This window comes from Hydra vulgaris, chromosome 08 (genome assembly GCF_038396675.1).
Source record: "Hydra vulgaris chromosome 08, alternate assembly HydraT2T_AEP".
Taxonomy (NCBI): domain Eukaryota; kingdom Metazoa; phylum Cnidaria; class Hydrozoa; order Anthoathecata; family Hydridae; genus Hydra; species Hydra vulgaris.
Window position 1 is genome coordinate 53,560,001 of NC_088927.1, and position 25,942 is coordinate 53,585,942.

The following is a 25,942-nucleotide window of genomic DNA, read 5'->3' on the forward strand; positions in this document are numbered from 1 at the left end:
GTTATTAAATTGCATTATTTTATGAGCTAAATGCGGTATCATTCTTAAATTTTGTACATAGACAATCTTCCGCATGTCGGATACAAATTTCAAACTGAAAATTTTTTTAACCACCATAATTGCATGTAAATTAGATAATAAAGGCATATATTTTGGGGTATTTTGATGGTCAAAATGGTAATGCCACCTTGATCATTTTTTTTGAGGCATTGTTATAACATGCAATATAGATATCAAACATCAATATTAACAAAAAATATATTACTGCATTTTTCAACTTTTCTAAATGCAGCCTTTTAAGTAAAGCTTATATATATGCTGAGTCAGCATACATTTTGTTGCTAAAATTATGACAAAACTTGCTATATCTTAATTTTATGTTGTAAAAAGATATTATTCAAGTCATTTTGAGGGCAATAATAAATTTGAAATTTATTATATTTTTTGTTTTTGTGCCAAGTGTAGGTTCTAAGTATGGGTGGATATATTAATAATAAAATATATATGGAATATATATTAATAATAAAATTAGTTCAATTTTCCAAATTAAATATTTTTCCATTTTGAAATTGATAATTTTCAAAATTGATAATTTTAGAGGCCTAATGGAGCAATAATTATAAAAAACATTTTTATTTATTGAAGCTAATTTTTTTTGTAAAGACCAACATTTTTTTAAGTATAGAAACTTTACTAGACTGTAATCCAAATGCATTTATAAAAGACATTTTTTGTAAAAGGCTGTATTTATATATGACATAATTTTTTCTTTTATAGATAAAACCGTTTATTTCCTCATTATTATATTATTGCTTCTGATTTTTTATGATTATTATATTATTGCTTCAACTTGTTTCTCCGCGTAGCGGCCTTGTTCGTCAAGTTTCGTGTTTCGGAGTTATTTAGTTGAGAGAGGTTTATAACAAATAATTTTATAAATTTAAAATTTAATTGTTTTATAAATTAATAAGTACAATTATATGTTTTTTACAATGATGCTTAGTTGATATTAGTTTTTAGAAATGATTGTTTCTTTTTTTTTACAGGAAATGTGAAGATATCGCTTTCAAAAGCAATAACTCTTAAAACACAAGATGTTCCTGTTGTTCCTGAATGGAAATTATGCAGTAGATGTTACATAAAGTTATAAAAGGTCACCTTATACGCAAGGCTAGAAAAGCTAAAAAAAAAAAAACATAAAAATTTGTAAAAGTTGCTTTCCTATGAAACCATTGATTTTATTAAAGTGACGACTACACACAAATGATGCCTGGAAAAAAAAGATTTTGTTAGTATAGAGTGCAAACAACACATGCAATAAAGACTAATACTTAATGATGGGAGTATTTTGATTAATTTAAAAAAACTCCATGTAACATTCTAATCAGAAAACTAATTTAAATGTTGGATTTTCAAAGTTTTGCAGCCTTTGCCCAAGATGGTGTGTAACTACAAACTTGTCTGGCACTCACAGTGTTAGTGTCTGTATCTATCGTCAGAATGTAAAGTTGTTAACTGATGCTCCTAAAATTAACTAAGACTATAGGGATTTAATGGGAATGATTGTTTGCAATCGCAACAATCTAGAGTGCATGTCACATTGGTGTCTACTATGTCCTGGTATTACTGCTTTAAAAGAATTCTTAACAGGAAAATTTGACTACAGTGAAAAAGAAATAACAATTAACCAAAGAGAAGGTACTGATAGAACTACACTGTTCAATCAAAAAGTCAATATTGAAGATGTTATTGACCTTTTACAATAAAATAGATAAACTTACATCTCATTCACTTATAACTAAAAGTCAGGCTAAGTACCTTAAAGACTGTAAAGAGTTTTTAAATCACAATGAGTGTATAATATTAGGTGACTTTGCAGAGAACAGTAAAAAGACTAACTGCACAAGCCAGTTTAAAAATGAAAATAAATGGGCAGATTTTAGATATAGATAAGATGTTTGAATTTTCTGTAATCAATATAAAAAACATTCAATTCATTTTGGTTTATAAAATAGAAATAAATGAAGTTCGGCCATCATTACAACAGTTTACAATGCAAAGAATCTTGCCAGAAACTAGATGGTTCCACTATTTTATACCAATTAATATACAATAAATATACAATTTCTTTTAAAAGGATGAGTCAACAAACTGATGCTCAGACATTTAACCTTGTGCAGATAACAAATGAGCTGGTTGTGCAGCAGGTCATTTTTAATCATATGGACTATGTAGCTTGCAAGTATGACAATTTTTGGTGGATTGGAATTATAACCAAAAAGATGGAAAAGATTGAGATTATAAAATTTAATTTGGTCCCATTCACACGGTCCCAGCCAGTTTTGTTTGGTCCGCACGAGAAGATATGTGTTGGGTCCCATCAAATTATGTTTTATGTGCCAATAATCCGCCATCTGCAACAAATGGTCACATATATAAATTTTCAGAAACTGAGTTTGATGAAACAAATATATAATATAAATAAATAAATTATTGAAAAAAGTAATAAAGATTTATAGAAAAACTTCTAATGCATTATTATTTTTATATTTGTATATTATTTTTTCAAAATCAGTTTAAATACAACTTCATCTGATTATGTGTAATTGGCACTCCTTGGCTACAAAGTTCTCCTAGTCACTTTTCTTTATGTTCTAAATAAATAAAAAGAAAAAGAAGGGGGCTGGTAAAATGCTTAATTACCCTCCCCCCTCCATCTCCTCTTTAGACCATGAGCCCTCCCCAGGTACAAAAAAAACTAAAGTATAAATTTATTATTGCCTCAAAAAGACTTTAACAAAATCTTTTTACAACATAAAATTAAGATATAGTTAGTTTTGCCATAAATAATTTAGCAATAAACTTTATGCTGACTCAGCATATATACTTTACTAAAAAGGCGTCATTTAGAAAAGTTGAAAAATGCCGTAAAATACTTTTTATTAATAGTGATGTTTGATATCTATATTGAATGTTATAACAATGCCTCAAAAAAAAAGATCAAGGTGACATCACTATTTTGACCATCAAAATACCCTAAAATATATGCCTTTATTATCTAATTTACATGCAATTATGGTGGTTAAAAAAACTTTCAATTTGAAATTTGTATCCGCCATGCGGAAGATTGTCTTTGTACAAAATTTCAGGATGATACCTCATTTGGCTCATAAAATATATTGTTATTTAACAACAAAAAAGTATTTTGCAAAAAAAATGGTGAGTCAGAATAAATAATAAAAATTAAATCCTGAATATCTCAAGAACCGAAAGGCGTTGGACGTTCCAAATTTTAGATTTTCTTAATTTTCATAAACCCTATAACATATTAAAAAATTAGCAAAATCCAAAACATGGAGTGACATTTTATGTTTTTTTCTTCTGATTTGACATGGAATTACCCATCAATCTTACTAGTTCAATGCTGGCTTGCGCAATTAAACAAATCTAGTTTTAACAAAGACATTGTAGTTTTGTCGTTTAAAAGAAACATCTAATCAAATGAACTTCCCATAAAAGTTAGGTAGTAGTTCTTCAAAAGTCTCTAGAATAGAGAACTAGAAATAGAATACTAGAAAAGAAACTAGAATAAAAAAAAATAGCAAGATTGAAAATAACATTTTGTAATTTTTTTCTAAAAATAATAAAAGAGAAAAAATCAGAATATTTCTATACTTTTGTAATAAAACAAAATATATTATATAAAAAGCAATAAAATTGCATCTGGATCAAATATTACCTACCTAGGAATGTTTTTAGGCTGCCACTACTTTCTTCAAAAAACTTTGACTCTATAGGAACTAAAACTTTATTTGTTCGAGCACTCAAATGTTTAAAGTTGGTGTTTTGCCCTGATTTACCAAGTCCAGGTTGCTTACTCTTTGTTAAAGATTTCCGGTAGTCAACAACTAAGACTACTTTTGACCAAACCTCTATTGCTTTCTTGGCAATAATTTGATTTTCAGCCAGTCGAGTGCCACAAATACGCTAGCAGTTTTGCTATCTGGAAATATCAAAGCAAATTGTTTAGACTTATTCACACATGATCTATGATAGTGTTTGCTTTGAACAATATTTAAACACCAAAATAATACTGCTTTTAAAACTGCTGCCTTCTGAAACTTATCTGAAATGATATTTGCTTTGATGAAGTAGGCTTTTGTGGTACTGATTGCAAAATTTCTTTGAATAAAACAACGTAACCCTCTTTAGGCAATCGCTATAGGTGCTTTGCCCTTATTGCATGTACATCAAGAGCCTTTATACCCATGCCTGCTCATTAAAATAACTTAAAACAATATTTTTGAAGGCTGGGATTTTCATCTTTCTGAAATCAAGAAGTGTAACTATCATTATTTAATCAAACATTCAGGAAACTACTTTTTATATTTAGGCATCTAAAGGTTATTAGTGAAAAACATATAACAATCTTTTTAATATGAAGTTTGTTTAATATCTTGCTCATGGTTTTTCCCTGGAGTGTATATAAATTTTTCACTGTAATTAAGAGTATGCATATATATATATATATATATATATATATATATATATATATATATATATATATATATATATATATATATATATATATATACATATATATATATATATATATATATATATATATATATAAATATATATATATATATATATATATATATATAAATATATATATATATATATATGTATATATATATATATATATATATATATATATATATATATATATATATATAAACATATATATAGCTTTAATTGAAAAAGAGGATAAATAAAAACTCATCTTTTATAGCACCCAGTAGGCACAGCGACGTGACAAAAACGTAAATTTCACGTGAATTGGTGACCTTTTGGTTTCACGTGAATAGGTGACCTTTTGGTCCCCATAAAATGACCAAAAAACGTGATTTTCGGACGTGCTTTTCACGTGCCTTTTGAGACATGATATTTACGTGACTTTTTGGTCCCTATTAAAGGTCCAAAAGACGTGACTTATGGGACGTGCTTTCACGTTACTTTTAGCACGTGATATTTACGTGACTTTTTGGTCCCTATAAAATGACCGAGGGACGTGACATATGGTCGTATTTTCAACATACCTTTGCAACGTGCCATCAGTCATTTATTGACGACAATTATATCTTTAATGCTAAAATTATGCTTTAAAATTACAAGTGTTTAGATTTTAAAGAAGAAAAGCCTAATTCAACGTTGAGGAAAAATTTTTTACGTACATATCAAATTACATTTCATTATAGTCATTAGTTTTTGACAAACATTTTGGAATTGTAATAAGAGCTGCATTTTATGTTAAAATGTCTCTTTATATCCAATAAGTAAAAAGTTCATAGCCAGATCTGCGGCCAATCCATGAGGAGCACGCTTCAAATGTTCTCTAATTAATCAGTCAGTATTTGCTCCCATAATAGCTAGCGACACCGAAGGAAACTAAAAAGTAATAAATTAGATCGTTCATAATTATCAATTATCAAGTAATTATCTTAAATATTTTTATATATAAACCTTGGCTTAGTCAGCTTCATGTGTTTTTTAATCAGCTTTAGCTTTAGTTAATCAGCTTCATATGTTCTTTAATGGATCAGTCAATATTTTCTCCCATAATAGCTAGCAACACTGAAGGAAACTAAAAAGTAATGAATTAGATCTTTTATAACTATTATTATCAATTATTAAGTAATTATTTTAAGTTTTTTTATCTACAAACCCTGGTTTGGTTAATCAGCTTCAGCTTCATAGTTTTAATGCCAAACAAAATGTCAAAATCGGCAGAGATTTCTTAAAACAACCACATTGTTTTTTGGACCTGTTAATGTTTAGAACTTAGTAAAAAAATGATCTTATTAGCTAATAATAGAATTACAATATAATGTATAATAAAAGTATTGTCAAATAGGGTCATAAATAAATACTTTATTCTGCAAGTTCACTGAAAGAAAATTCAGTCAAGACAATCTAGTTACTTATATATTACTTATATAATTAATATTATTTATAAGTAACTGGTTTGTCTTGACTGAGTTTTCTTGCAATGAATTCTACAAAGTATATTATACATATTATACGTAAGAATAATATGTATAATAAATATGCATAAGTATTATATATTATATATATATATAAATATACATTAGAATATTATATATATGTTGTATATATAAATAATATATATATATAGATATATATATATATATATATATATATATATATATATATATATATATATATATATACATGTACATATATGTATATATATACATATATATATATACTTATATATCTATATATATATATATATATATATATATATATATATATATATATATATATATATATATATATATATATGTACATATATGTATATATGTACATATATGTATATATTTACATATATATATATATACACATATATACTTATATATCTATATATATATATATATATATATATATATATATGTACATATATGTATATATTTACATATATATATATACACATATATATATATATATATATATATATATATATATATATGTATATATATATATATATATAAAGATAGATAGATAGATATATGTTCATATATGTATATATATACATATACATATATATATATATATATATATAATATATATATATATATATATATATATATATATATATATATATATATATATATATATATATATATATATATATATAAATTTATATACATTATCGAACCGATAAGATAAAATGAAAAACTGAAGAAAAAATTAGGTCAAATAGTCATAGTTCATAAGTAGTCATTATTTCAGGTGTAAATATTTTTTATATAAAATAACTCATTATTCATAATCTGCAGCCAATCGAAGAGGAGCACGCTTTAAATGTTCTTCAATGAATCTATCAACGACTTTTCTTGTGTTAGTTTGAGATACAAGTGCTGCTAAAAAAACAATAAAAAAAATATTAAAGAAAATTAATTTGTCATTTTCGATAGACTATTTTTGTTTTTTCTATATTTTGTAAGAAACTAAATACTGCAAAGAAAAATCTATACATTTTTAAAACAGAAAAAATATTTACCTAGTATTGCCTTATATGACAAAGTCAGCTTAAACAATTTTTTCCCTTTGTTACCCATCTTGTTAAATTGTGCCTGCACCTGTTTCTCCATCAACTCATTTAAACACCTACTTGCCAGTTGCGAAGGTGACTGTCCTAGTAAAATATTTAATATATATATATATATATATATAAAATATTTAAAAATATACTAAAATATTTAAAAATGAATATTTCATTATTTGAATGAATATTTCATATTAGATTCTATAATCGATAATTTTATTTTTTGACGAGTGATTTTGCTTGATTAATGCCCAGTTTTATAAAAACCAAAATTAATAAAAAAAAAATCAGAAGAGTATACTCATTTTCATCACCCAACTTTCTATCAAACTTTTCAAATTCTTCCATGCTGTTAAACTTTGTAAGATGAAAACTGGAATCCACTGGCTCTATTCTCCTACCTAAGCGTTCCAATGCGGTAACAATATCTGCCTGACCGGCTTTAATAGCAGCCAACTCCATAAACAGCCCATACTGCATTCCTAAAATAAAAACAATTGGATCAACTTTGTTTTATAACGTAAAAACAAAAGAATAGTTATATCAGCAAATCAGACCAGCACTTTTTGCAATCGTATTTTATGGAACAATTCATTTCTAAATTTTTTATTTAACACATTAAAAAAAAAATGCTTTTCAAAATATATATTACCTAGCAGAGGTAAAAAAGGTTTAAAAAACTTACGTCTCTGATCCATTAACTTAAACGAAAAAGGCGGGTCACCGTAATTTCCAAAACAACATGTTTGACTGGATCTTGGTTGGCAGAGTGACAATGATGCATCCTTGTGACAGGGAGTGGAACTTACATTTGTTTCAATGGAGATCTCCTTGGGGATTGATTCTTATTATTGTTAGAAGCTGATGTTTGAAAATATGAAGTAGATGACTTATAGTTGTGAATGGTTGCAGTATTATGACTGTTAGGCAACGAATATTTGATTTTTTTGTTTGTTTGGTTGCAACTTTTGAAGGATCGGAATGTGAATCAGAGGTACAACTTTCGCTTTCATTGGAATATGCTTTGTACCTTCTTTTGCACTGGTCGGATTTAAAAATTTTATTACAACTTAACTTTGGTAATCTTTTAATGACAAGATCCGGACTAGGCTTGCGGATCATTTCAGATGTTTCTAGTACAGCACCTAAAAAGAGGTATTTAAAATCTTATGTTGTGACCCAAACTAAAAATTGTAACTAAACTAAGTTAGTCAGGTATTTTTAGTTAAGTAAAAGTTTGTTGGGTATTTTTAGCTAACTAAAAATTTAGTCTAGTAAATATAGTTAATTAAAAAGTTAGTTGACTAATTTTAGTTAGACTAAAACTAACTTTAACTACCACCCCTAATAAAATCAAATGATCGGGTTATTATTTCCGGCTTTATACAAAATAATAATTTCCATTTAGCAATGCAAATTTATCATAAAATAAGACGCAATCCAAAGAAAGAAACAAAATAAAAAAACCTTAAAAAACCAAAAATGTAAAATTAAAACACTTAAATAGACATCTACCTGCAGGGGGACACTCTGATAATTCTGAGTCTATGTTCAAACATGCATTGCACATTTCTTTAGTGCCTTTAATTAAGGAGACTTTTATTAGAGGAAATTGTTGCCAATTTGGACAAGGAGAAAGCCATTTTGATATGTAGTAGTGTAGGGGGTGTTCTCCAACTGGAGGCCAGTACACGCATTCTTCTTCTTCATCCACCCAATGAAACGGAACCATGCACTTTTTATGAAAAGTATTTTCATTTAGAGTTACAACTGAGTAAAGTCTTTTGATCGGGCTAAAATAAAATAAAATATATATATATATATATATATATATATATATATATATATATATAAATATATATATATATATATGTATATATATATATATATGTATATATATATATATATATATATATATATATATATATATATAATATATATATATATATATATACATAACCTAAAAATACTACTTGATTAAAGAAGTCTATTTGCTTTATTTTATAATTTGGGCTCATTTATCGCTATTTTTGAAAACTAACATTTTGTTAATTTTCAAGAGGAGAATATGGTTATAATTAAACACACATTTATAAAATATAAAATTATAAAATGTTAAATTTTTTCACTGAAAATCATAAAAAATAGATATAAAAATAAAATGCTATGACTATTATTAAAAAATATATAGTTGTCTACAAATGTCTTTTATCAACATCGTGAACCAGAGCTGATATGACAAATCCATCAGGTGTAGGCATGCAGACACACTTCCGCAAAATATTGTGTTTTTGCTTGACACAAGGAGTAGAAATAGAACTTTTGCGTAGAAAAAATATGTCAATATCCTTTGAATGCACAAAATCAGTAAAAAAATTATCCAAAGAATGCTTCTTGAATTTAACGCAATGAAATTGATCACCAACAACTTTTTTAACAAATACAACACTTGAGTTAGTTATAAAACAATTATCTTTATCAGAAACACTAACGCAGAAAGTGTTTTTTGGTGTTTGATGAAAATCATTCAGCTCGTCAAGTCTTTTGGCTACTTGTATCAATAGATTTCTTGTTCCACTAATCATTTTTTTCAATTTTTGAAGATAATTTTCAAACTTAAATGCCGAGAGAATATCAAGAGACACACCATATTTCCGAACATCTTCACAAAGATGCAAAAGACCGTGTACATTATAGACACAAAACAAATGGCCATACACATCTACTGAATTAGTTACAAAGTACCTTAGTAAGTGTTCTGCATTCTCAAGATTTGAGTTGCGAGTTGCATCATCACTTTCACACAGAAATCTTATAGCAAAGCACAGACTTAAAAAATATTTGTAAACATAGTTATTAACAACACCTTCAAGGGCAAAAATACCAGTGTAAAGCAAAAATGAATGCAATTCTGTTGCTTTCCATCTATCCAACTCAACAAGACTTCGTGGCTGTCTAACAAAGTCAATTGGAAGTTTACTATTCAAACTGGTTAGCTTCTCAGACACCTGGTTGACAATGTTGGCAGATAGTTTTCAAGAAATTGTACCTTTGATACTGCCCTTTAGAAAATATAATATTCTACGCATAACACCAAGACAAACAAGATGCATATAATCAAGTGGAAACATACTCACAAAACCAATAGACTTAACATCATGTAATGAATTTTTTCTGGTTTGATGAGATCTATTATTATCATCTTTGAAAAAGTAACCATTTGTCCGAAAGATCTGGTCCGTTCTTAAAACAACATTTTCTTCATGGTGGGAAAAAACAATACGATTTTTTAAACTCTTCCCTACCATTGTACATCTTTCGCATGAGTGCAAACCAGTATGACTAACGATTCCTTTTAACATTGTCCTAGCAGGAGCATCGCAAAAAAATGCATAAACAGTAACAATGTAATCAATGTTATTAACATGAAGAGTATTATGCCGCAATTCATTTAACTCATCTACTAAGGTACGCAAGTTCACAATGAATGGTGGCTTTTTATTACCACAAAATAAACCAACTGCAAATGGTTCCATTCCTAAAATTGAAGCAAGTATTGGCCATAATTGGGTAGAGTTTGATTTTAACAAAGGTATGCCATCAATATTAAAAGTTAAATAAAGAGAAGTTTCTTTGATTAATTTGGAAGAAATTTGTTTTTCAATTTGTGTTTTTAAACCCAAGTAAATGTAGTCACCATAACCTTTAATATTGATACTTGCAATACTTCTTTTAGTTTTTAATAATGTCCTAGAATCTGTAGGTACACTTTGCTTACACTCCAAAAACAACTTTAATGCACCATTAATACATTGTCTTGTGCATCTATTTGTAAGAGCCCAGTAACGCAGTTTAGAACATAAGCATGCATCATAAATACTATTTTCATCTTTTTTATTACCATAAGAAACACTTTCTGAGGATATTAAAGAAACATCTATTTCACTATTGCAATTACTCAAATCACTTTCAATAAATAGAAAATCTTTATCTTCTACATCATTTGAAATATCTGTAAAAATATTATTACTCTGTTCATTTCTTGTTATATCTGAAGAACCTTGTGTAGATACAGACATCTGTATAACAGCTAACCGCCGTTTCCTCGACAATGATACTGAACTGAAGACATAAACAAGATTTAAAGTTTATAATTTTTTTTCTAGCAAATTTTAAACTTATTTATGAAACAAAACCAACAGAAAAAATAAATATTTATAAAAAATACATAACTAAAATATATAATAGAGCCTTAAAAATATCTTTGGTACAAGTCAAAAGAAACAGAAAATATAAAATAACTTGTCATTAACGCATGAGTCACAAAAAAAGACAAAGAGAGGGAAATTTCTTTATTTTTCTCATCATTATTCAATAACCTTATAAGTTATAAGGCTATTGGGTCTTACTAGACAATAATGTTCCTAGACAACAACAAAACAATATCATTGGGTCTTCCTAGTCAATAATACTTTATGCAGAACTTATCATTTGTCCATGTAGCCTAATAAACTTAATAAGTAGCCTAGTATTATTAGTTTAATAAATGTAATAAGTAGCCTAAATTAAATAGTACCCTAATATATTAAATAAGTTGTAACATAACTTATTTAATATTATATAATATATTGTATAATATAATATATAATATATTATATCATATAATATACATAATATACTATATAATATAATAATTATTATGTAATATATAATAATTCAAATGAAGTAAGCTTCATAGACAATTTTGACAGTCTAAAATAATATATAATAGGATTGCGAAAAAAGTATACCTTGTACTTGGGTTCGATCTTTTGCGTGTGGCTATATAAGAATTATCTGCCATAACGTATCTATGATTATGATTAATATAAATCGATAACACTTAGAATCTAAGTGTTATAATAAAAAAGTGTTGTAATCTAAGTTAGATGGAATGTATTGATAACACTTAGATATTATATTTTGTTTAGATAAAATATTATGTGACTTTTTAGTATAATGCATTGCGACATTATAAGTTATTATAAAGACTGACACTTTTTTTTATTTATTATAAAACTAAAACAACAAAAATTATGTTATCAGTAAAGTAAAGTAAAAATAATTATAATGATGAATATATAAACCATATTACAAAAAATTAGTAAATATAATAAAGGATATCTTTACAAGCTTCTAATCACAGGTTTTCATTACGAATAAAGTTCCAGAAAAAAAAGAGTTCCAAAGAAAAAAGTTCCAAAACCAACAATATTTTAAAAATGTGACTTTCACGTTTTTATCACGTAAAATAGTCACCTGGACGAGGTCACGTAAAATACACGTGATTGAGACGTGAATAAAACGTTGCGTGCCTACTGGGCATGGTGTTCACTTGTAAAGAATACAAAATAAAATTATTTTACGAAAGTGAAAGTGAAATATGAAAAGCCAAAAAAAAAACATTAAAAAACTTACTCTAATACTTGGAGGGCTATTACATGATATACATATTTGTATATATATGTATATATAAATATATATATATATATATATATATATATATATATATATATATATATATATATATATAAATAAATATATATATATATATATATATATATATATATATATATATATATATATATATATATATATATATATATAACTGGTGATGCGGAAGTTATTGGACAAATCCTAATTTCATTATTTGAGCATAATAATTAGTTTTTGTGGTTTTATGCGTAGACATAAACGTTATATAAAATATAAACTTTATTATTTGAAACACATATATATAAAATGAGGTTAAATGCAGCTGAACGAGAATCTTTTCGAAAGCGACTAAAAGTATTTTTTGTAAATAAACCTAATATAAAAAATCATTTTGAAAAAGAAGGATTTGCTCGAAGTACAATATATGATAACCTACAAAGACTTGAAACTGTTCAATCGTTTTCTGATAAAAAGCACTCTGGTCGTCCGACATCCTAGACTAGAAAAAAGAAAGCCGAATTAACGAGACTTGTCAGCAGTCAAAAAAGGGTCAGTCAGAGAAAAATAGCAATTATATTCGGTAATTCAATCGACAATTGGTCGTCACAAAAAATGAATATTAAATGAAGAAAACGTGAAAAGACTCCAAAATACTCTATAGAACAACAAATAAAGGCAAAAAAAAGAAGCAGGAAACTAGTTAACCAACTCTATAACACAAAGTCCCTTCTAGTCATCGATGACGAAAAACACTTTTGTTTTGCAGGGGACAACATGCCTGGAAATTCTGGATACTACACAAACAACAAAAAGACATGCCCAGAAAATGTTCGTTTTATAGGAAAAGAGAAATTTCCAAACAAATTATTAATGTGGATAGCCATATCTGACCGTGGAATGTCCGAGCCATTGTTTCGCGCTTCCAAGGCTGTAGCAATCAATTCATCAATCCATATTATTGAATGTTTAGAAAAACGACTTCTTCCATTTATTCACAAGTATCATGGAGACTTTAACTATTTATTTTGGCCAGATTTAGCAAATTCTAATTATTCTAAAGATCTCTAAATTGGATGGATCAATATGTATATTACGTTGATAAAGAATCCAATCCCCCAAATGTGCCTCAAGAGCAACTAATTGAAAATTTTGGGGGACATTTGGCACAGAAGGTTTACGAAGGAAATTGGCAAGCTTCAACAGAGCAAGTTTTGATTGATCGCATTAAACTAAAACTATAAAAAATTGATTTAAACTTTTTACAGTCGCATATGAAAGGCGTCAGAGCAAAATTGAGATCAATTGCAGATGGTGGTGTTTTTTCATATAAAAAATAATATATTTTTATTAAAAGATAAATGCTTTTTTTAAAAAAAATATAATAGTAGTTTGTTTTTTTATTTATAAATAAGTTATTGACGTTTTTATTGTGTCCGATAATTTCCGCATCACCCGTTATATTTATATATATATATATATATATATATATATATATATATATATATATATATATATATATATATATATATCCCATATATATATATACATATATGTGATAAATATATATATATATATATATATATATATATATATATATATATATATGTGTTAAATATATATATATATATATATATATATATATGTATATATATATATATATATATATATATATATATACTATATATATATATATATGTGGTAAATATATATATATGGTAAATATATATATATATATATATATATATATATATATATATATATATATATATATATATATATATATAACAAAAGTATAGGATTTTAACTCATCAAAGAATTAACTATACGCTTCTCTATAGGTAAGTATAATCCATTTGCTTTTTTATAAAATTTCCTTGATGATAAAAAAAAAGAAGGTAAGGAAAAATTAAGGAGAGAAGTCAAATTTTAACTTTTTTTAAGGTTATTTAAAGACTTTTAAAAAGTTTTTCTTTTTAAGGATATTTAAGGTTTTTAAGGAGGAGTGGGAACCCTAATGATAATTTCGAGTTAATTTTTGTTAAAAATGTAAAAAAAATGGTAGAGTATGAAACACGTTAGAAAATAGGTAGCACACTTTATTAAACGAGTAGTGAGAAACTTAACGTGTAAAATAATTTGAAAGCTCAAAAAGTTTCTGAAGGATATGGTAACTGCTTGAACAATCGATGGACTCTGTTTATGTGGTGAGAAGAAAGAGTTTTTTAAATTCGATTTTAAATTCAAAGCCTTTAATTAAATTCTTTTTTTTAACTATGATTTTATTGATACTGCCACAAGTACTCTTTCTTTCAAATAGCATACAATGCAAAGACAGTAAACGTGTAACGTAAAATCTTTATGGAGAGATTATTTTAAGTTCCTATTTGAGTTGCGCAAAGCATGCATTATTTTCAAGAATTTTGGCCAATATCCAAACAACCATTGAATACAAATATTTTACTTTAAAATATTTTTAAATAAGGAAACTATAATGTCTCACAAATTTTTTTAAAGTGCATTACAGATCGCTTATTCACACCTATAAAAAAGGTAAAATTGTCACCTTAAGGTAGAATATATATAGGATATGTGCCTTAGGATATGCACATATTAGGATATGTACCTTTAAATATACAAATATTAGGATATGTTCCTAATGTAACATATCCTATAAGGTGATATATCTTTAGTAGGGCATGGTTTTCTACACTTTAAATAGCACATAGCTTTAAGGTAGAAAATTGTACAACAAATCTTTTTTTAATACAATTTTCTATATATAGTTTTCGATATGCCAACTTTTATGTTTAAATCTAATATTGTTCACTTTACAAACAGTTTTACAGATTGCATAAATAATAGTATCCATGGTGATAAAAACCTGTCATTTCTAAAAATGGCAGATATTATATTATGTTTTAGGAAGAATGACCCAACTGATAAGTCGAATTACAGTCAAATTAGTATTTTACCAGCCCTTTCTAAAGTTTTTGAAACTATTTTATTTCAAATTGGGTGGATGTATTGTCTAAAGTCCCTCAAGCGTCAATCACTGGACCTATTTTGTTCAATATGTTTATCAATGATTTATTTTTATTTATTAAAGGTACAGAGTGTTGTTATTTTCCTGATGATAACACTATTTATGCTTGTGATTATAGCTTTGAGGAGGTTATTTTTCATTTGCAAAAAGAAGCAACCAAAACCATCAAGTGGTGTCAGATAAACTCGATGGTTGCAAAACCAGATAAGTTCCAACTTCTTTTAGTTCAAAAAACACAAAAAATCTATCGCTAAAAATAGATAATATAAAGGTTTTTGCCTCCGATAAGGTAAAACTACTTGGTATAACAATTGATAAAGATCAAAAATATGGGGAACACATTAATCAGTTATGCAGTAAAGCTAATGGTAAATTTTCCTTATCACGCATAAGAAATTTTTTATCCCGTGATAAATCTATTTTGCTGTTTAATGCTTTTATTTTGTCTAACTTTTCTTATTGTCCATTGGATATTTTGTTCAGAAAAAGATGACAAACAAATAAAAAGATTTCATAAAAATGCTCAAAGTATAGTCTATAAAAGATTTGGTTTGTCTTTGGATGAATGATAAAATTTTGATAAAAGTCCAAGAATCCATCTAATAAACTTGAGATTTCTTATAATGGAAACTTTCAAATCTATTAATTGTCTAAATCCAATATTTTAGAAAAACATTTTATACTATAAAAAATTTTATGTATAAACTCCATTGTAGAAAAAATTCATTCTACCTCCTAAATGCAGTAGAGGTTAGTAGGTAGAGCGCTCGCTTCATAAGCGAGAGATTCTGAGTTCAATCCCCACCACGTCTCTGGTAGTACCGCGCTCAACTTGTTTCTCCACGCAGCAGCCTTGTTTATCAAGGTTTGTGTTTTGGAGTTATAGAGTTGAGAGATATACCACAAATAAGTAGCCTCCTCGTTTGTAGTGGCCTTCTCGGCCTTGAGGAGGTGAAATAAAAAAAAAAAAAAAAAAAAAGAAGTACCTCCTAAAGGCTCCATATATAGTTATTCATGCTGTACGTTATATAGAGCCACCACGCTCAGGAACACTCAAAATAGTGAGACCATGTTTGCAAAAAGTCTTGAGGTGTTCAAATAACATATCAAGAATTGGTATGGTGATAATTGCGTATGCAAAAATATTTGTTTTTAAAATTTTGTTTTATTCTACACTGACTTAAATCTTTAGCTAAGAGTGTATTATTAAAAATATTTTTTCTTATATTGAAACATTTGTAATTTTTCATGACATTTTTCTTTTTTTATGATACAATTGTAATTTTATTTATGACATTTATATGTGTGTGTGTATATAGAGTCAAATGTCTACTGTCTATAAAGTTAAATGTGTTGATTTAAATTAGCTTTAGTGTTAACTAAAACTAATTTAAATCATGTAAAAATCAATTGAAATAAAATTTTAAATTAAAAAAAAAACAACCTTAATAAGCATATATTAAATATTCTACCCCGAGTCAGAAACTTTTAATTCTTTTTTTAGTGTGTAAATTTGTGATTATTTGCTTCATTATAGTAATGACTTTTTAATTTCTGGCTCATGATTGTTAATTGGCTACATTCAATGGCAAGAAAGGGCGGTAGAAAACAACAGTAAATCCCGGATGCTGCGTTATTTAATATTTTTTCTCCTCTTTTTTGTCTACAACTTTTGAATCAGTTAAAAAACTGTTGATTTTATTTTGATATGTGTAATATAGATAATTTCTTATCTTAATTTATATTAAAATAATTAGAATATTTGCTATATTTAAAAGGGAATGAGAAAAGAACATGAAACGCACTCCAATTCTTCAATACAAAACCATCTTTCAATGGCAATAGCAAAATTGGACGCACTTGAAAACAAAATTACGTTAACAGTGGATACACTTGAAAATAAAATTGCATCAAAAGTTAATGCACTTGAAAATAAAATTATGTCAAAAGTAGAATCACTTGAAACCAAAATTGTGTCGAAAGCGGTTGCACTTGAAAATAAAATTACCTTGAAAGTGGAATCATTTGAAAACAAAAATGCATCAGAAGTGGTTGCACTTGAAAATAAAATTACATCAACAGTGGATGCACTTAAAAATGAACTTATTTCAAAAGTGGACGCACAAAAAGATGAAATTATGCTACATGAGAAAAATTTGGAAATAATTAAGGCCTTCTTAGCAGTTAAAACGGTAAGAAAATGATTTAAATAAAAACGTGTTTTAAAGTACATAAAAAATAAAAACCAAAAATTGACAAAAAAATATAAGTAATAAACAATTACTTACTAATTGTGTCCAGCCGTGAATGTATTTTGCTCAGAGTTAAAAAGTAAAACTCATAATATTTAATATATTAAACAATTTGAAAAAAAGATTGAACATGCAATAAAATAAAATTATTAGAAAAGATTGAAAAAAATTTTTTTTTTTAAATGAAAAAGAAATATAGTTAAAATTTTTGAAGTTATTTAAAAAAAAATATTCTTGGGCAATCAAATTATAATTATTAATTGTGTAAAGTTCCAATATCAAAAAACGTTTTAGGTAGGGTAGAGGAGGCTAGTTGAGCAGTTTTAACTAAATCGAGCAGATCTCATAAAAATTGGATCGGACTACCATAATTTTTTCAATATTAGAAAAATAATTTAACCTGCTAAAAATTTGTTAAGAATAAAGTATAGTTTTTGATTTTTTTTAAACATATTGCCTAAATTTTGCAGAGCTGTTTAACCTGCACCAGCGGAGTAAGTTAATTAATAGTGTGTAGCAAGTTGAAAAATCATCAAACAAATGAATATGTATGGTACGAAACTTGGATGAACCATCAATAAAACTTTTATTAACAGTAAGCATGTGTATAGATTATTAACTTTTTATTTTATACACTTTAATGACGTAAGTAAAAAAAGTGAAAAACTTAAATAGTAAGAAAGTCTCATAAAATATAAAAGTATAATTTTATACAACTATCTTCAACTTTGAAGCCAGATTTAAGCATTGTTAATTTTAAAAATATATGTAAATAATGTACCGCTCTATTATTTCTCATCAAAGTTGTGATTTGCAAATTTGTGTTCGATAGTTCAGTTTAATTTGTTTTCCTCAAAGCTGATCAACTTACCCCTCTAAACAAGGTGACTCGTTAGTCGGGTTTTAAAAAGAACAGTAAGACTTAAGAAAAAACGGGTAATTTTAAATAAAGTAATTTTAAATAAAGTCTGATAAGATGATAAATTATCAACAATTAAGTGATAGCAGATAAAAAAGTTAATAAGCATGCAAGAGAAATATTGTATAAATTTTTTTTTTACTTTTTTGGTCCAAAATAGAAAAAGTGTCCATATATCTTACTCAATAGCTTTGCAGCAATCTTTTGTTGCGCATTGCGTTAACATTTTTATTCTCCAATTTTCATCTATTAGATGTTTTGTCATGTGATGTGCAGTTTTTGAGATATTTTAACTGCCTAACTTGCTTAACTAGCTGCACTCTACCCTACTCAATATTGGTTTTATCAGAGTAAAAAAAATCAAAAAACAAGGCTGTAAATTTGAGTGAAGCACTTAATAAGATTTAATCTGCAAAAGAAAGTTTTTTACTGATATTTGGGTGGTGTACGTTGTTTTGGGAACAGGGAAAACGACTAAAATTTGCATAGTTATAAATGAAAAAAATAATTTTATACAAATTTTTATATACTCAGTATATATTATGTTTAGTGATAAAGAAACTTCATATTTGGTTCAAAAAGTTGAAAATGACCACATAAAGTTTTTGTGAAAATTTTTTTTTTTATCATATTTATTTTTGTAAAGAACTTTATTAAGATTTCGAATTTGCATAAGCAAAAAGAAAAAGGATCCAAGAATATGTTACTTAGGATTTGGTTGTTTAAATAAAAAAAAACACCAAAAAGTATAACTATTTGGGAGTAAGCATTTTCATTAAAAAAACACATGCAACTTATATGATTGATTTCGCTATTATGATTTGATTTCGCTATTATAGTTTATTACCACAACCATGGGTCATGGCAAGTCTGTTCCACACCCGACTTTTTCTAAACTGGTTCTTAATTTGGTCTCTATACTTTAATTTATTTTAGTAAACGGCAAAAAAATAATAGATTTAAAGTTCAGTTTAACAACTTTATTGTTTTGTTATGTGTATGGTAAACAAATAATTTTCGTAAGAGCTGCACTTATTATCTTTAACATGTAAGACAGTTGCGTAATATTTCTTCAGGTATTTTTAGAAACTTAGGCTATCGTACTATTTTAACCCTCTCATTAAATTCATTTAAAAGCAAATTTGGACCTTTTTTGGAAAAATGGGCTAAAGAGACCTAGTTATTTCAGATAAAGGTTCGTTTAAAAAGCTAATTTGGACAAATTTGGAAAAACGGACCAAAGAGATCTACTTATTTCAAATATTTTTTCTGTAAAAATACTCTTAACGTTTGTAAAAAGTTTTTTTTACAATAAAAAACTCTTAACATTTGTTAGGTTTTTTTTTTTTACAGAATTCATTCCATTAAGCTGTTTTTAATGCCGAGTAAAGCAAATAAATTAATAAATCTGTTGTTTGTGCCAAAAATCAATACTTAATGCAAATGGAAACCGTCTAGATCGTGATAAGGTGATAAAAGTATAAATGGTTTCCATTCAAATGTAATAAAAACAGAGATATAAATAACAAAGCAAAAATAGCCAATATATCCATTTAAAATAATAACTCCAAAGATATAAAATGAAGAAAATAATAATAAGAAAATTAATAAGAAACGAAAAAACGTATTTTCCTTGCGATAAAATAAAAAGAAAACTTAAATAAAAAATTACAAAAAAACATTATTTTCAGTATAAAAAAGTATCAAAAATACTTATAAAAACCATTTAAATTGATATACTGTTTCATTATTATATAGCTTTAAGTAAATGGCACAAAAATTATTAAACTTTGTTTTAGCTTTTTGAATACAATCAACACTCAGTACATTTCTTAAATTTTGCTATGTAGGAATTTTGTTATGTACTCCATGTATTTATTTGAAAACTCATAAATGTGACTACATAGATAACAAATAAGAAACTTACTTTGCAAGGTGGTTATTCTTTTGTGAAAGTTTTAAGATTTATGTTTGTATTAATGCCAGTTGGTATAAACAACTCTTTTTAAAAAACAAAGCTAAAAATAAATGATCAAAATAAGATAAAGGTTTTTATTTGAGAACTGAACCCTTAGTTTTTAATGATTGATCTTATGTAACCAGTTTCAGAAATAAAACTACCCAATAATCATTTTAACCTAGAGACAACAACGTAAAAGTAAACCAAGACATATATTAACACAAAACAACACAACAATAACATCACAAAATTTACAAATAACAAATAATTTTTCTAAGCACTTAAGAATCCCTAAAATAATAAATATATGCATACAAGTAAGAAAAAACTATTTGTATAAATAATGACTCACCCTAAGTAAAACAGAACGTAGAGCAATTGAGGAATGATGCCTTTAATGTTTTAATTATTTGATGAGGAAAAAAAATATTTCAAATATTTCCAGAAAACTGTTGGGATATCCTTAAATAATAACAATTTATGGATTTATATGGGATTTCGGAAATATCCACGAAAAGATTATCCCTGAAATTAAGAACAATTACAAATACAACATTTGTGAAATTATTATTCCATGACATACCTTTTAATGCATGTTTATCAAACTTAAAAAACAAATTATCCAATGATTTGGTTCTGGAACATGCTACATAGAAAAGATTGTATGAAAACTAAGACATTTCCAGATTAATAGCAACTTTATTATAAGTTTGACCATGACTTTTTTTTATTGTCATTGATTATTGTTAATAAAAGTATCTTATTTAAGTAATTTATATAAACAAATATTATTTTCTTATTTAAATACATATATATATATATATATATATATATATATATATATATATATATATATATATATATATATATATAAGCACTGTTAAAATAATTTTATCATTTAATGCAATCTCATTTATGAAAAGATAAGAATATTTTTACATTGCTTATTTAATGTTATAGATGAATCCTAAAAATTTCTGTGGATCTTCAAAGAAGTTAAAAATTCCATTTAGAGAAACTGTTTTCCTTGTTGACCAACCTCAGTTGTCTGATGTCAGTGATATATCATGTAAATCTGATATAAACTTTATTATATCCGAGTCAGAATCAGAATATGCTAACTCAGAATCGGAGAGTGATGCTTTTGATTCTAATGCACCACAACAAGCACAACAGTTCCCATTAGATAAAACATATCCGCTACTGCAACCACCACCACTAGTACGCCAAACGCAGAAAAAAAAAGGAAGTCTTATTCGGAAGATAAAAAAAGATGATGATGCTGAGCAAATAAATCTTCTATTTCTAAACAGTAACAATGCAGAAGGTAATGGTAGTATAATCTCAGATGAGCCGAAGTCATATGTACGATGATTTCTAACTGATTTCTTCAAAATATTGTTGATGAGTCTAATAAATATGCCTTACAAAAAAAATATAGAGAAGAATTTACATTTGGACAAAAATGAACTAGAGAAATTTATTGGCATTTTGTATTTAATGAATTTCGCTCCCATTAACACGTATGTACTCGACCAATGAGTTTTGAAAAAGTTGCCTCAGTGATGACAAACCGATGAGAAAAAATAAAGTAGTTTCTTCATTGCAATGACGACATTCAGCGTCCGGAAAACTGTACTGACAAGCTTTACTAGGTACGTCGTCAACATGCTGAAGGAAACTTTTATTAGCCTGAAACATGAAGAAATTTTGTGTATTGATGAACAAGTTGTTCCTTTCAAAAGAAGATCCTCTTGGAAACAATACAATCCTCAAAAACATAAAAATGGGAGTTATAAGTTTTATATTTTGGCTAGTGTGGATGGAATTGTTAATAATTTTAAGATACATTCATTTCAATTGATGTTTGTAAAAGACAGTCTAATTTGGAAGCATTTTGAAATATGGTGATGCACTTGTTAGTACCCAGGCAAGTACCAAATGTACCAAGGCATAAATGGCACCTGCTATTCTTTGACAATGGGTGCACTGGATGGGAACTGGTGAAAACGCTTTACGATCAAGGCATAGCATGCATAGGAACAATGCGTACAAACAGATTCCTAAATGTCCATGATGGTGAATTAAAAAAAGAAGGCAGAGGTTCAGCTGCCATCAGGGCTACTACAGTTGATTATGTTGCGCTTCGTGTTGTCAAAGGGTTCGATAACAGGGGTGTTGTATTGCTAACAATGAGGGGGTGAATCCAATAACCATTGTTAATTGCTGGGATAGAAAATCCGAGAGATTTGTTCCAGTCAAACAACCCTCTATTATTACTATGCACAAGAAATATATGGGTGGAGTAGATCTCTTTGATGGCATGCTGAGTCTGTACAAGATCCATATTCAATCCAAAAAGTGGTATCACAGTATCACAAACTCATTTGGCATTTTCTTGACTTGCTTGTAGTGCAAGAAGGGATACTCTATTGTAGAAAATAACGCCAGCTTTCAAGAAAAATATTCTTCCACTATGCATATTTAAACTAAAAATAGGCGAGGATGACCATCCATTAATGTTAACCATCTTCCTAGAGCAAACAAGATAAGGGGTCCTGCAGCAAACGTACCTAAGCCATCCACTAAAAAAGGTAAGAGGGGTCATTTTTCCTCTTTTGTAGCTAAAAAGGGTCGTTGTCAATACGCAGGCTGCACTGGGATCACAAAAGTTTTTTGTGACTAGGGTAAAGTTCTTTTATGCTTTACATCTAATTCCCATGCCATGGGAAGGAGATGTAACGATTGGCTAGGGTTTTCGAAAGTTTCATTAGTCATCTGTGAAAACTCAATGCTGTATGCAGGGGATGCTATATGGATTTTACTGGATAGTGGAATATAATAAAGAAGCAAAAAAAAATGTTTTTCTTATTTTGACTTTTATTTGCTCACCTAGATCTGGGATCCAGGGGGAGCAAATTTAATTTTTGCACCCCAGGATAATGTAATTTATTGTATTTTTGCCTACTGGAATAAGTTTGTGGCTAATTTATGACCATACATAATACCTTATTCATTGACAGGGTAATTCTCATCACTGAACCTACCTTCCCGAAACCCCTTCATCACTTCCCTTTCTCGAGTCCGTTTCGTGGTTTTCTACTTTTTTTATTTAGGAACACTTTGTCCCGTTTCATCTTTTTCACGATTTGCCAGATTGGACACCGCATCTATGTCACGACGCCGAAATATGCTTCAATGCATTATATCTCGCCGACGAAAAAGACGCCGAAGAAGAAGACGCCGAAGAAGAAGACGCCGAAGAAGAAGACGCCGAAGAAGAAGACGCCGAAGAAGAAGACGCCGAAGAAGAAGACGCCGACAATGCTTCAATGACGCGAACCGAAATCCTCGAGCAATATCGTCGATGCAAACCAATAACCGATGAGGAAATGCTAGAAGTATTCCCAAACTTGCATATTCACTTTGGCTCACTGTTTACATTTTTCAAAAAAATGCAAAATAAAATTATAGATTCCTAAAAATGTTTTACTTGTGGGACATAAATTTCTTTGATAAACAATTCCTAAACCATAAATAATTTATCCTAAAAACTCCCCCATGCTTCCCAATGCACTAAAAAGTCTTAGTATTAAATAGTTTTCTAATTCTTTTTAAGAAATTTTTATAAAAACTTTAAGAAACCAGTAAAAACCCCTGCTGATAAATCTGTAAGACTTTCGGAAGTTAACCAGCACAAGTTTTCTCTTTCATGTCTTTAATATGTTGCTGCTGTATTAGATAAATTAATATATCAAAGTCAGGTGAGCAAACGTGCAGTTATCGCTCATAATAGGCCCTAATTATATCTGTATAACAACCGCTTTGTGTTTTTAACAAAGAAAAACATTTTTATAAGTTACCTTATCCCTTGCAGAACTTCCATTTTTTTCCTTTCCATTTTCTATCCCATTTTGAGATAACTCTTTTAACAGATTTCGTCAAGGTAAAACAAACCAAAAACTCCAAACAACAACCCCATAACAAATAGGGTGTGTAATACAGCAAGATTTTTTTGAAAAAAAGTATTAACAAAAACCCCCGAGAAAGAGAACTTGCGTACGGCTAATTTAAAAATAAAGCCAAAAACAAAAAAAATGGTGTTTAGCAACAGAGAACAGTGTTTTAAAATTGCATATTTATGCCAAGATAACAATCCATAAAGAATACAATAATAAAGATTAAAATAAACGAATTGAAAGAGCTTTCAAGGTCTAGTCAAAGTAACTACGACTACGGCTTCCATATATTTCATATCTACGATCCATATTTTCCATATCTACCATCAAGAAAAAAACAAATTCTGAAAACGTAAACATTAAAAACCTCTTTCAAAAAATCCTTTATTTTGTTTTTATTAGGTATTGGACTGTCTGGGCAGATCTGCGCAGATATGCGCAGACGTCTGTGCAGACGTCGGTGCCGACAAAATTTACTGCTTTGCAGACGATTTTTTGAAATCAACAAAAAAAGTTTTAAAAATGTTTTAAGTAATATTTTAACTTTATTATAAACTCAGTGATTAGTAACAATAGGAGTTTTCAAAGATTCTTACAGTAATATAAAAATATAACCCGACGCCTATATGGAGATTGCTCGACATTCAATTTCATTGAGGTTGCATCTTCTTCAAGAATGTAAACAGTCTTGTCATTTGTGTCCATCAGCACTCTATTGGTATACAAGAATAACCAGCTTTTCAACTCTCGCATTTGTAAGACGATTTCTTCTTAGTCGCGAGTGAATAAATCGAAAGGTCGACCAAGCTCTTTCTGCTGTATCCGATGAGCAGATCATTTCGTTAATAGACTTAGCAAATTCGTAAAGAGCAGGATAATTATCGCGACCAATAATGTTCTAATAATTTCGCGCGTTCATCTTGAATATTGTTTCTTTTCTTCTCTCAGGCAGCGCAGCCGTTTCTCCTATAAAAGCATTCAATTTATCCTCAGCAATTTCAGGTTTAATCTTTTTGGCGAATTTAACTGTAGCAGTGATAAAATCGGTTTTATCTTCATTCAAATATAAACCTTCTACGGCATTTTTAGGCGTTAATATGAAAGCAATTCCAATACCTGGTGGAAAGAGAATTTCGAAGCGAGATTGCACTTTTTTTTGTATGTCTTAATTGTCTATATAGGAATTGTACATTTGACCAAAGTAA

The 25,942-nt window shown here is 27.7% G+C and overlaps 2 protein-coding genes and 2 long non-coding RNA genes across 6 annotated transcripts in view; 1 reads left to right on the forward strand and 3 right to left on the reverse strand.

Moving 5' to 3' along the window:
- Nucleotides 1-24,263, forward strand: part of LOC136083970 (TNF receptor-associated factor 3-like) — a 127,703-nt gene extending 103,440 nt beyond the window's left edge. For both annotated transcript variants that reach the window (XM_065803933.1, XM_065803934.1), the window contains 2 exons: nt 17,426-17,839; nt 23,895-24,263. In XM_065803933.1, the coding sequence (XP_065660005.1) occupies nt 17,426-17,839; nt 23,895-24,260 (780 nt within the window). In that variant the 3' untranslated portion in view covers nt 24,261-24,263. The remainder of the gene's footprint in view (nt 1-17,425; nt 17,840-23,894) is intronic.
- Nucleotides 5,205-5,907, reverse strand: LOC136084369 (uncharacterized). Its single transcript, XR_010640518.1, has 3 exons — nt 5,726-5,907; nt 5,524-5,644; nt 5,205-5,448 (listed from the first exon to the last, which is right to left on the reverse strand). It is a non-coding gene; the product is annotated as an uncharacterized LOC136084369 (long non-coding RNA).
- Nucleotides 6,806-7,221, reverse strand: LOC136084370 (uncharacterized). Its single transcript, XR_010640519.1, has 2 exons — nt 7,085-7,221; nt 6,806-6,944 (listed from the first exon to the last, which is right to left on the reverse strand). It is a non-coding gene; the product is annotated as an uncharacterized LOC136084370 (long non-coding RNA).
- Nucleotides 7,350-12,053, reverse strand: LOC136083963 (uncharacterized). Of its 2 annotated transcripts, XR_010640243.1 has the most exons (4): nt 11,920-12,053; nt 8,645-8,922; nt 7,815-8,274; nt 7,350-7,611 (listed from the first exon to the last, which is right to left on the reverse strand). XR_010640243.1 is itself a non-coding variant. In XM_065803919.1 (2 exons), the coding sequence occupies exons 1-2, from the start codon at nt 11,970-11,972 to the stop codon at nt 10,165-10,167; spliced, it is 1,140 nt and encodes a 379-aa protein (XP_065659991.1). In that variant the 5' UTR covers nt 11,973-12,053; the 3' UTR covers nt 10,154-10,164. The 2 variants fall into 2 exon arrangements, 1 of the variants encoding a protein (XP_065659991.1); XM_065803919.1 differs by lacking the exons at nt 7,350-7,611; nt 7,815-8,274; nt 8,645-8,922 and adding an exon at nt 10,154-11,251.
- Nucleotides 24,264-25,942: the final 1,679 nt, after the last annotated feature.

What these genes read in the sequence shown, in the direction of transcription:
- LOC136083963 (XM_065803919.1), bottom strand. Translation starts at nt 11,972, where the DNA reads ATGGCAGATAATTCTTATATAGCCACACGCAAAAGATCGAACCCAAGT. An exon ending in AGATCGAACCCAAGTACAAG is followed by an intron (nt 11,252 to 11,919) that starts GTATACTTTTTT and finishes TTATGTCTTCAG; the next exon opens with TTCAGTATCATTGTCGAGGA.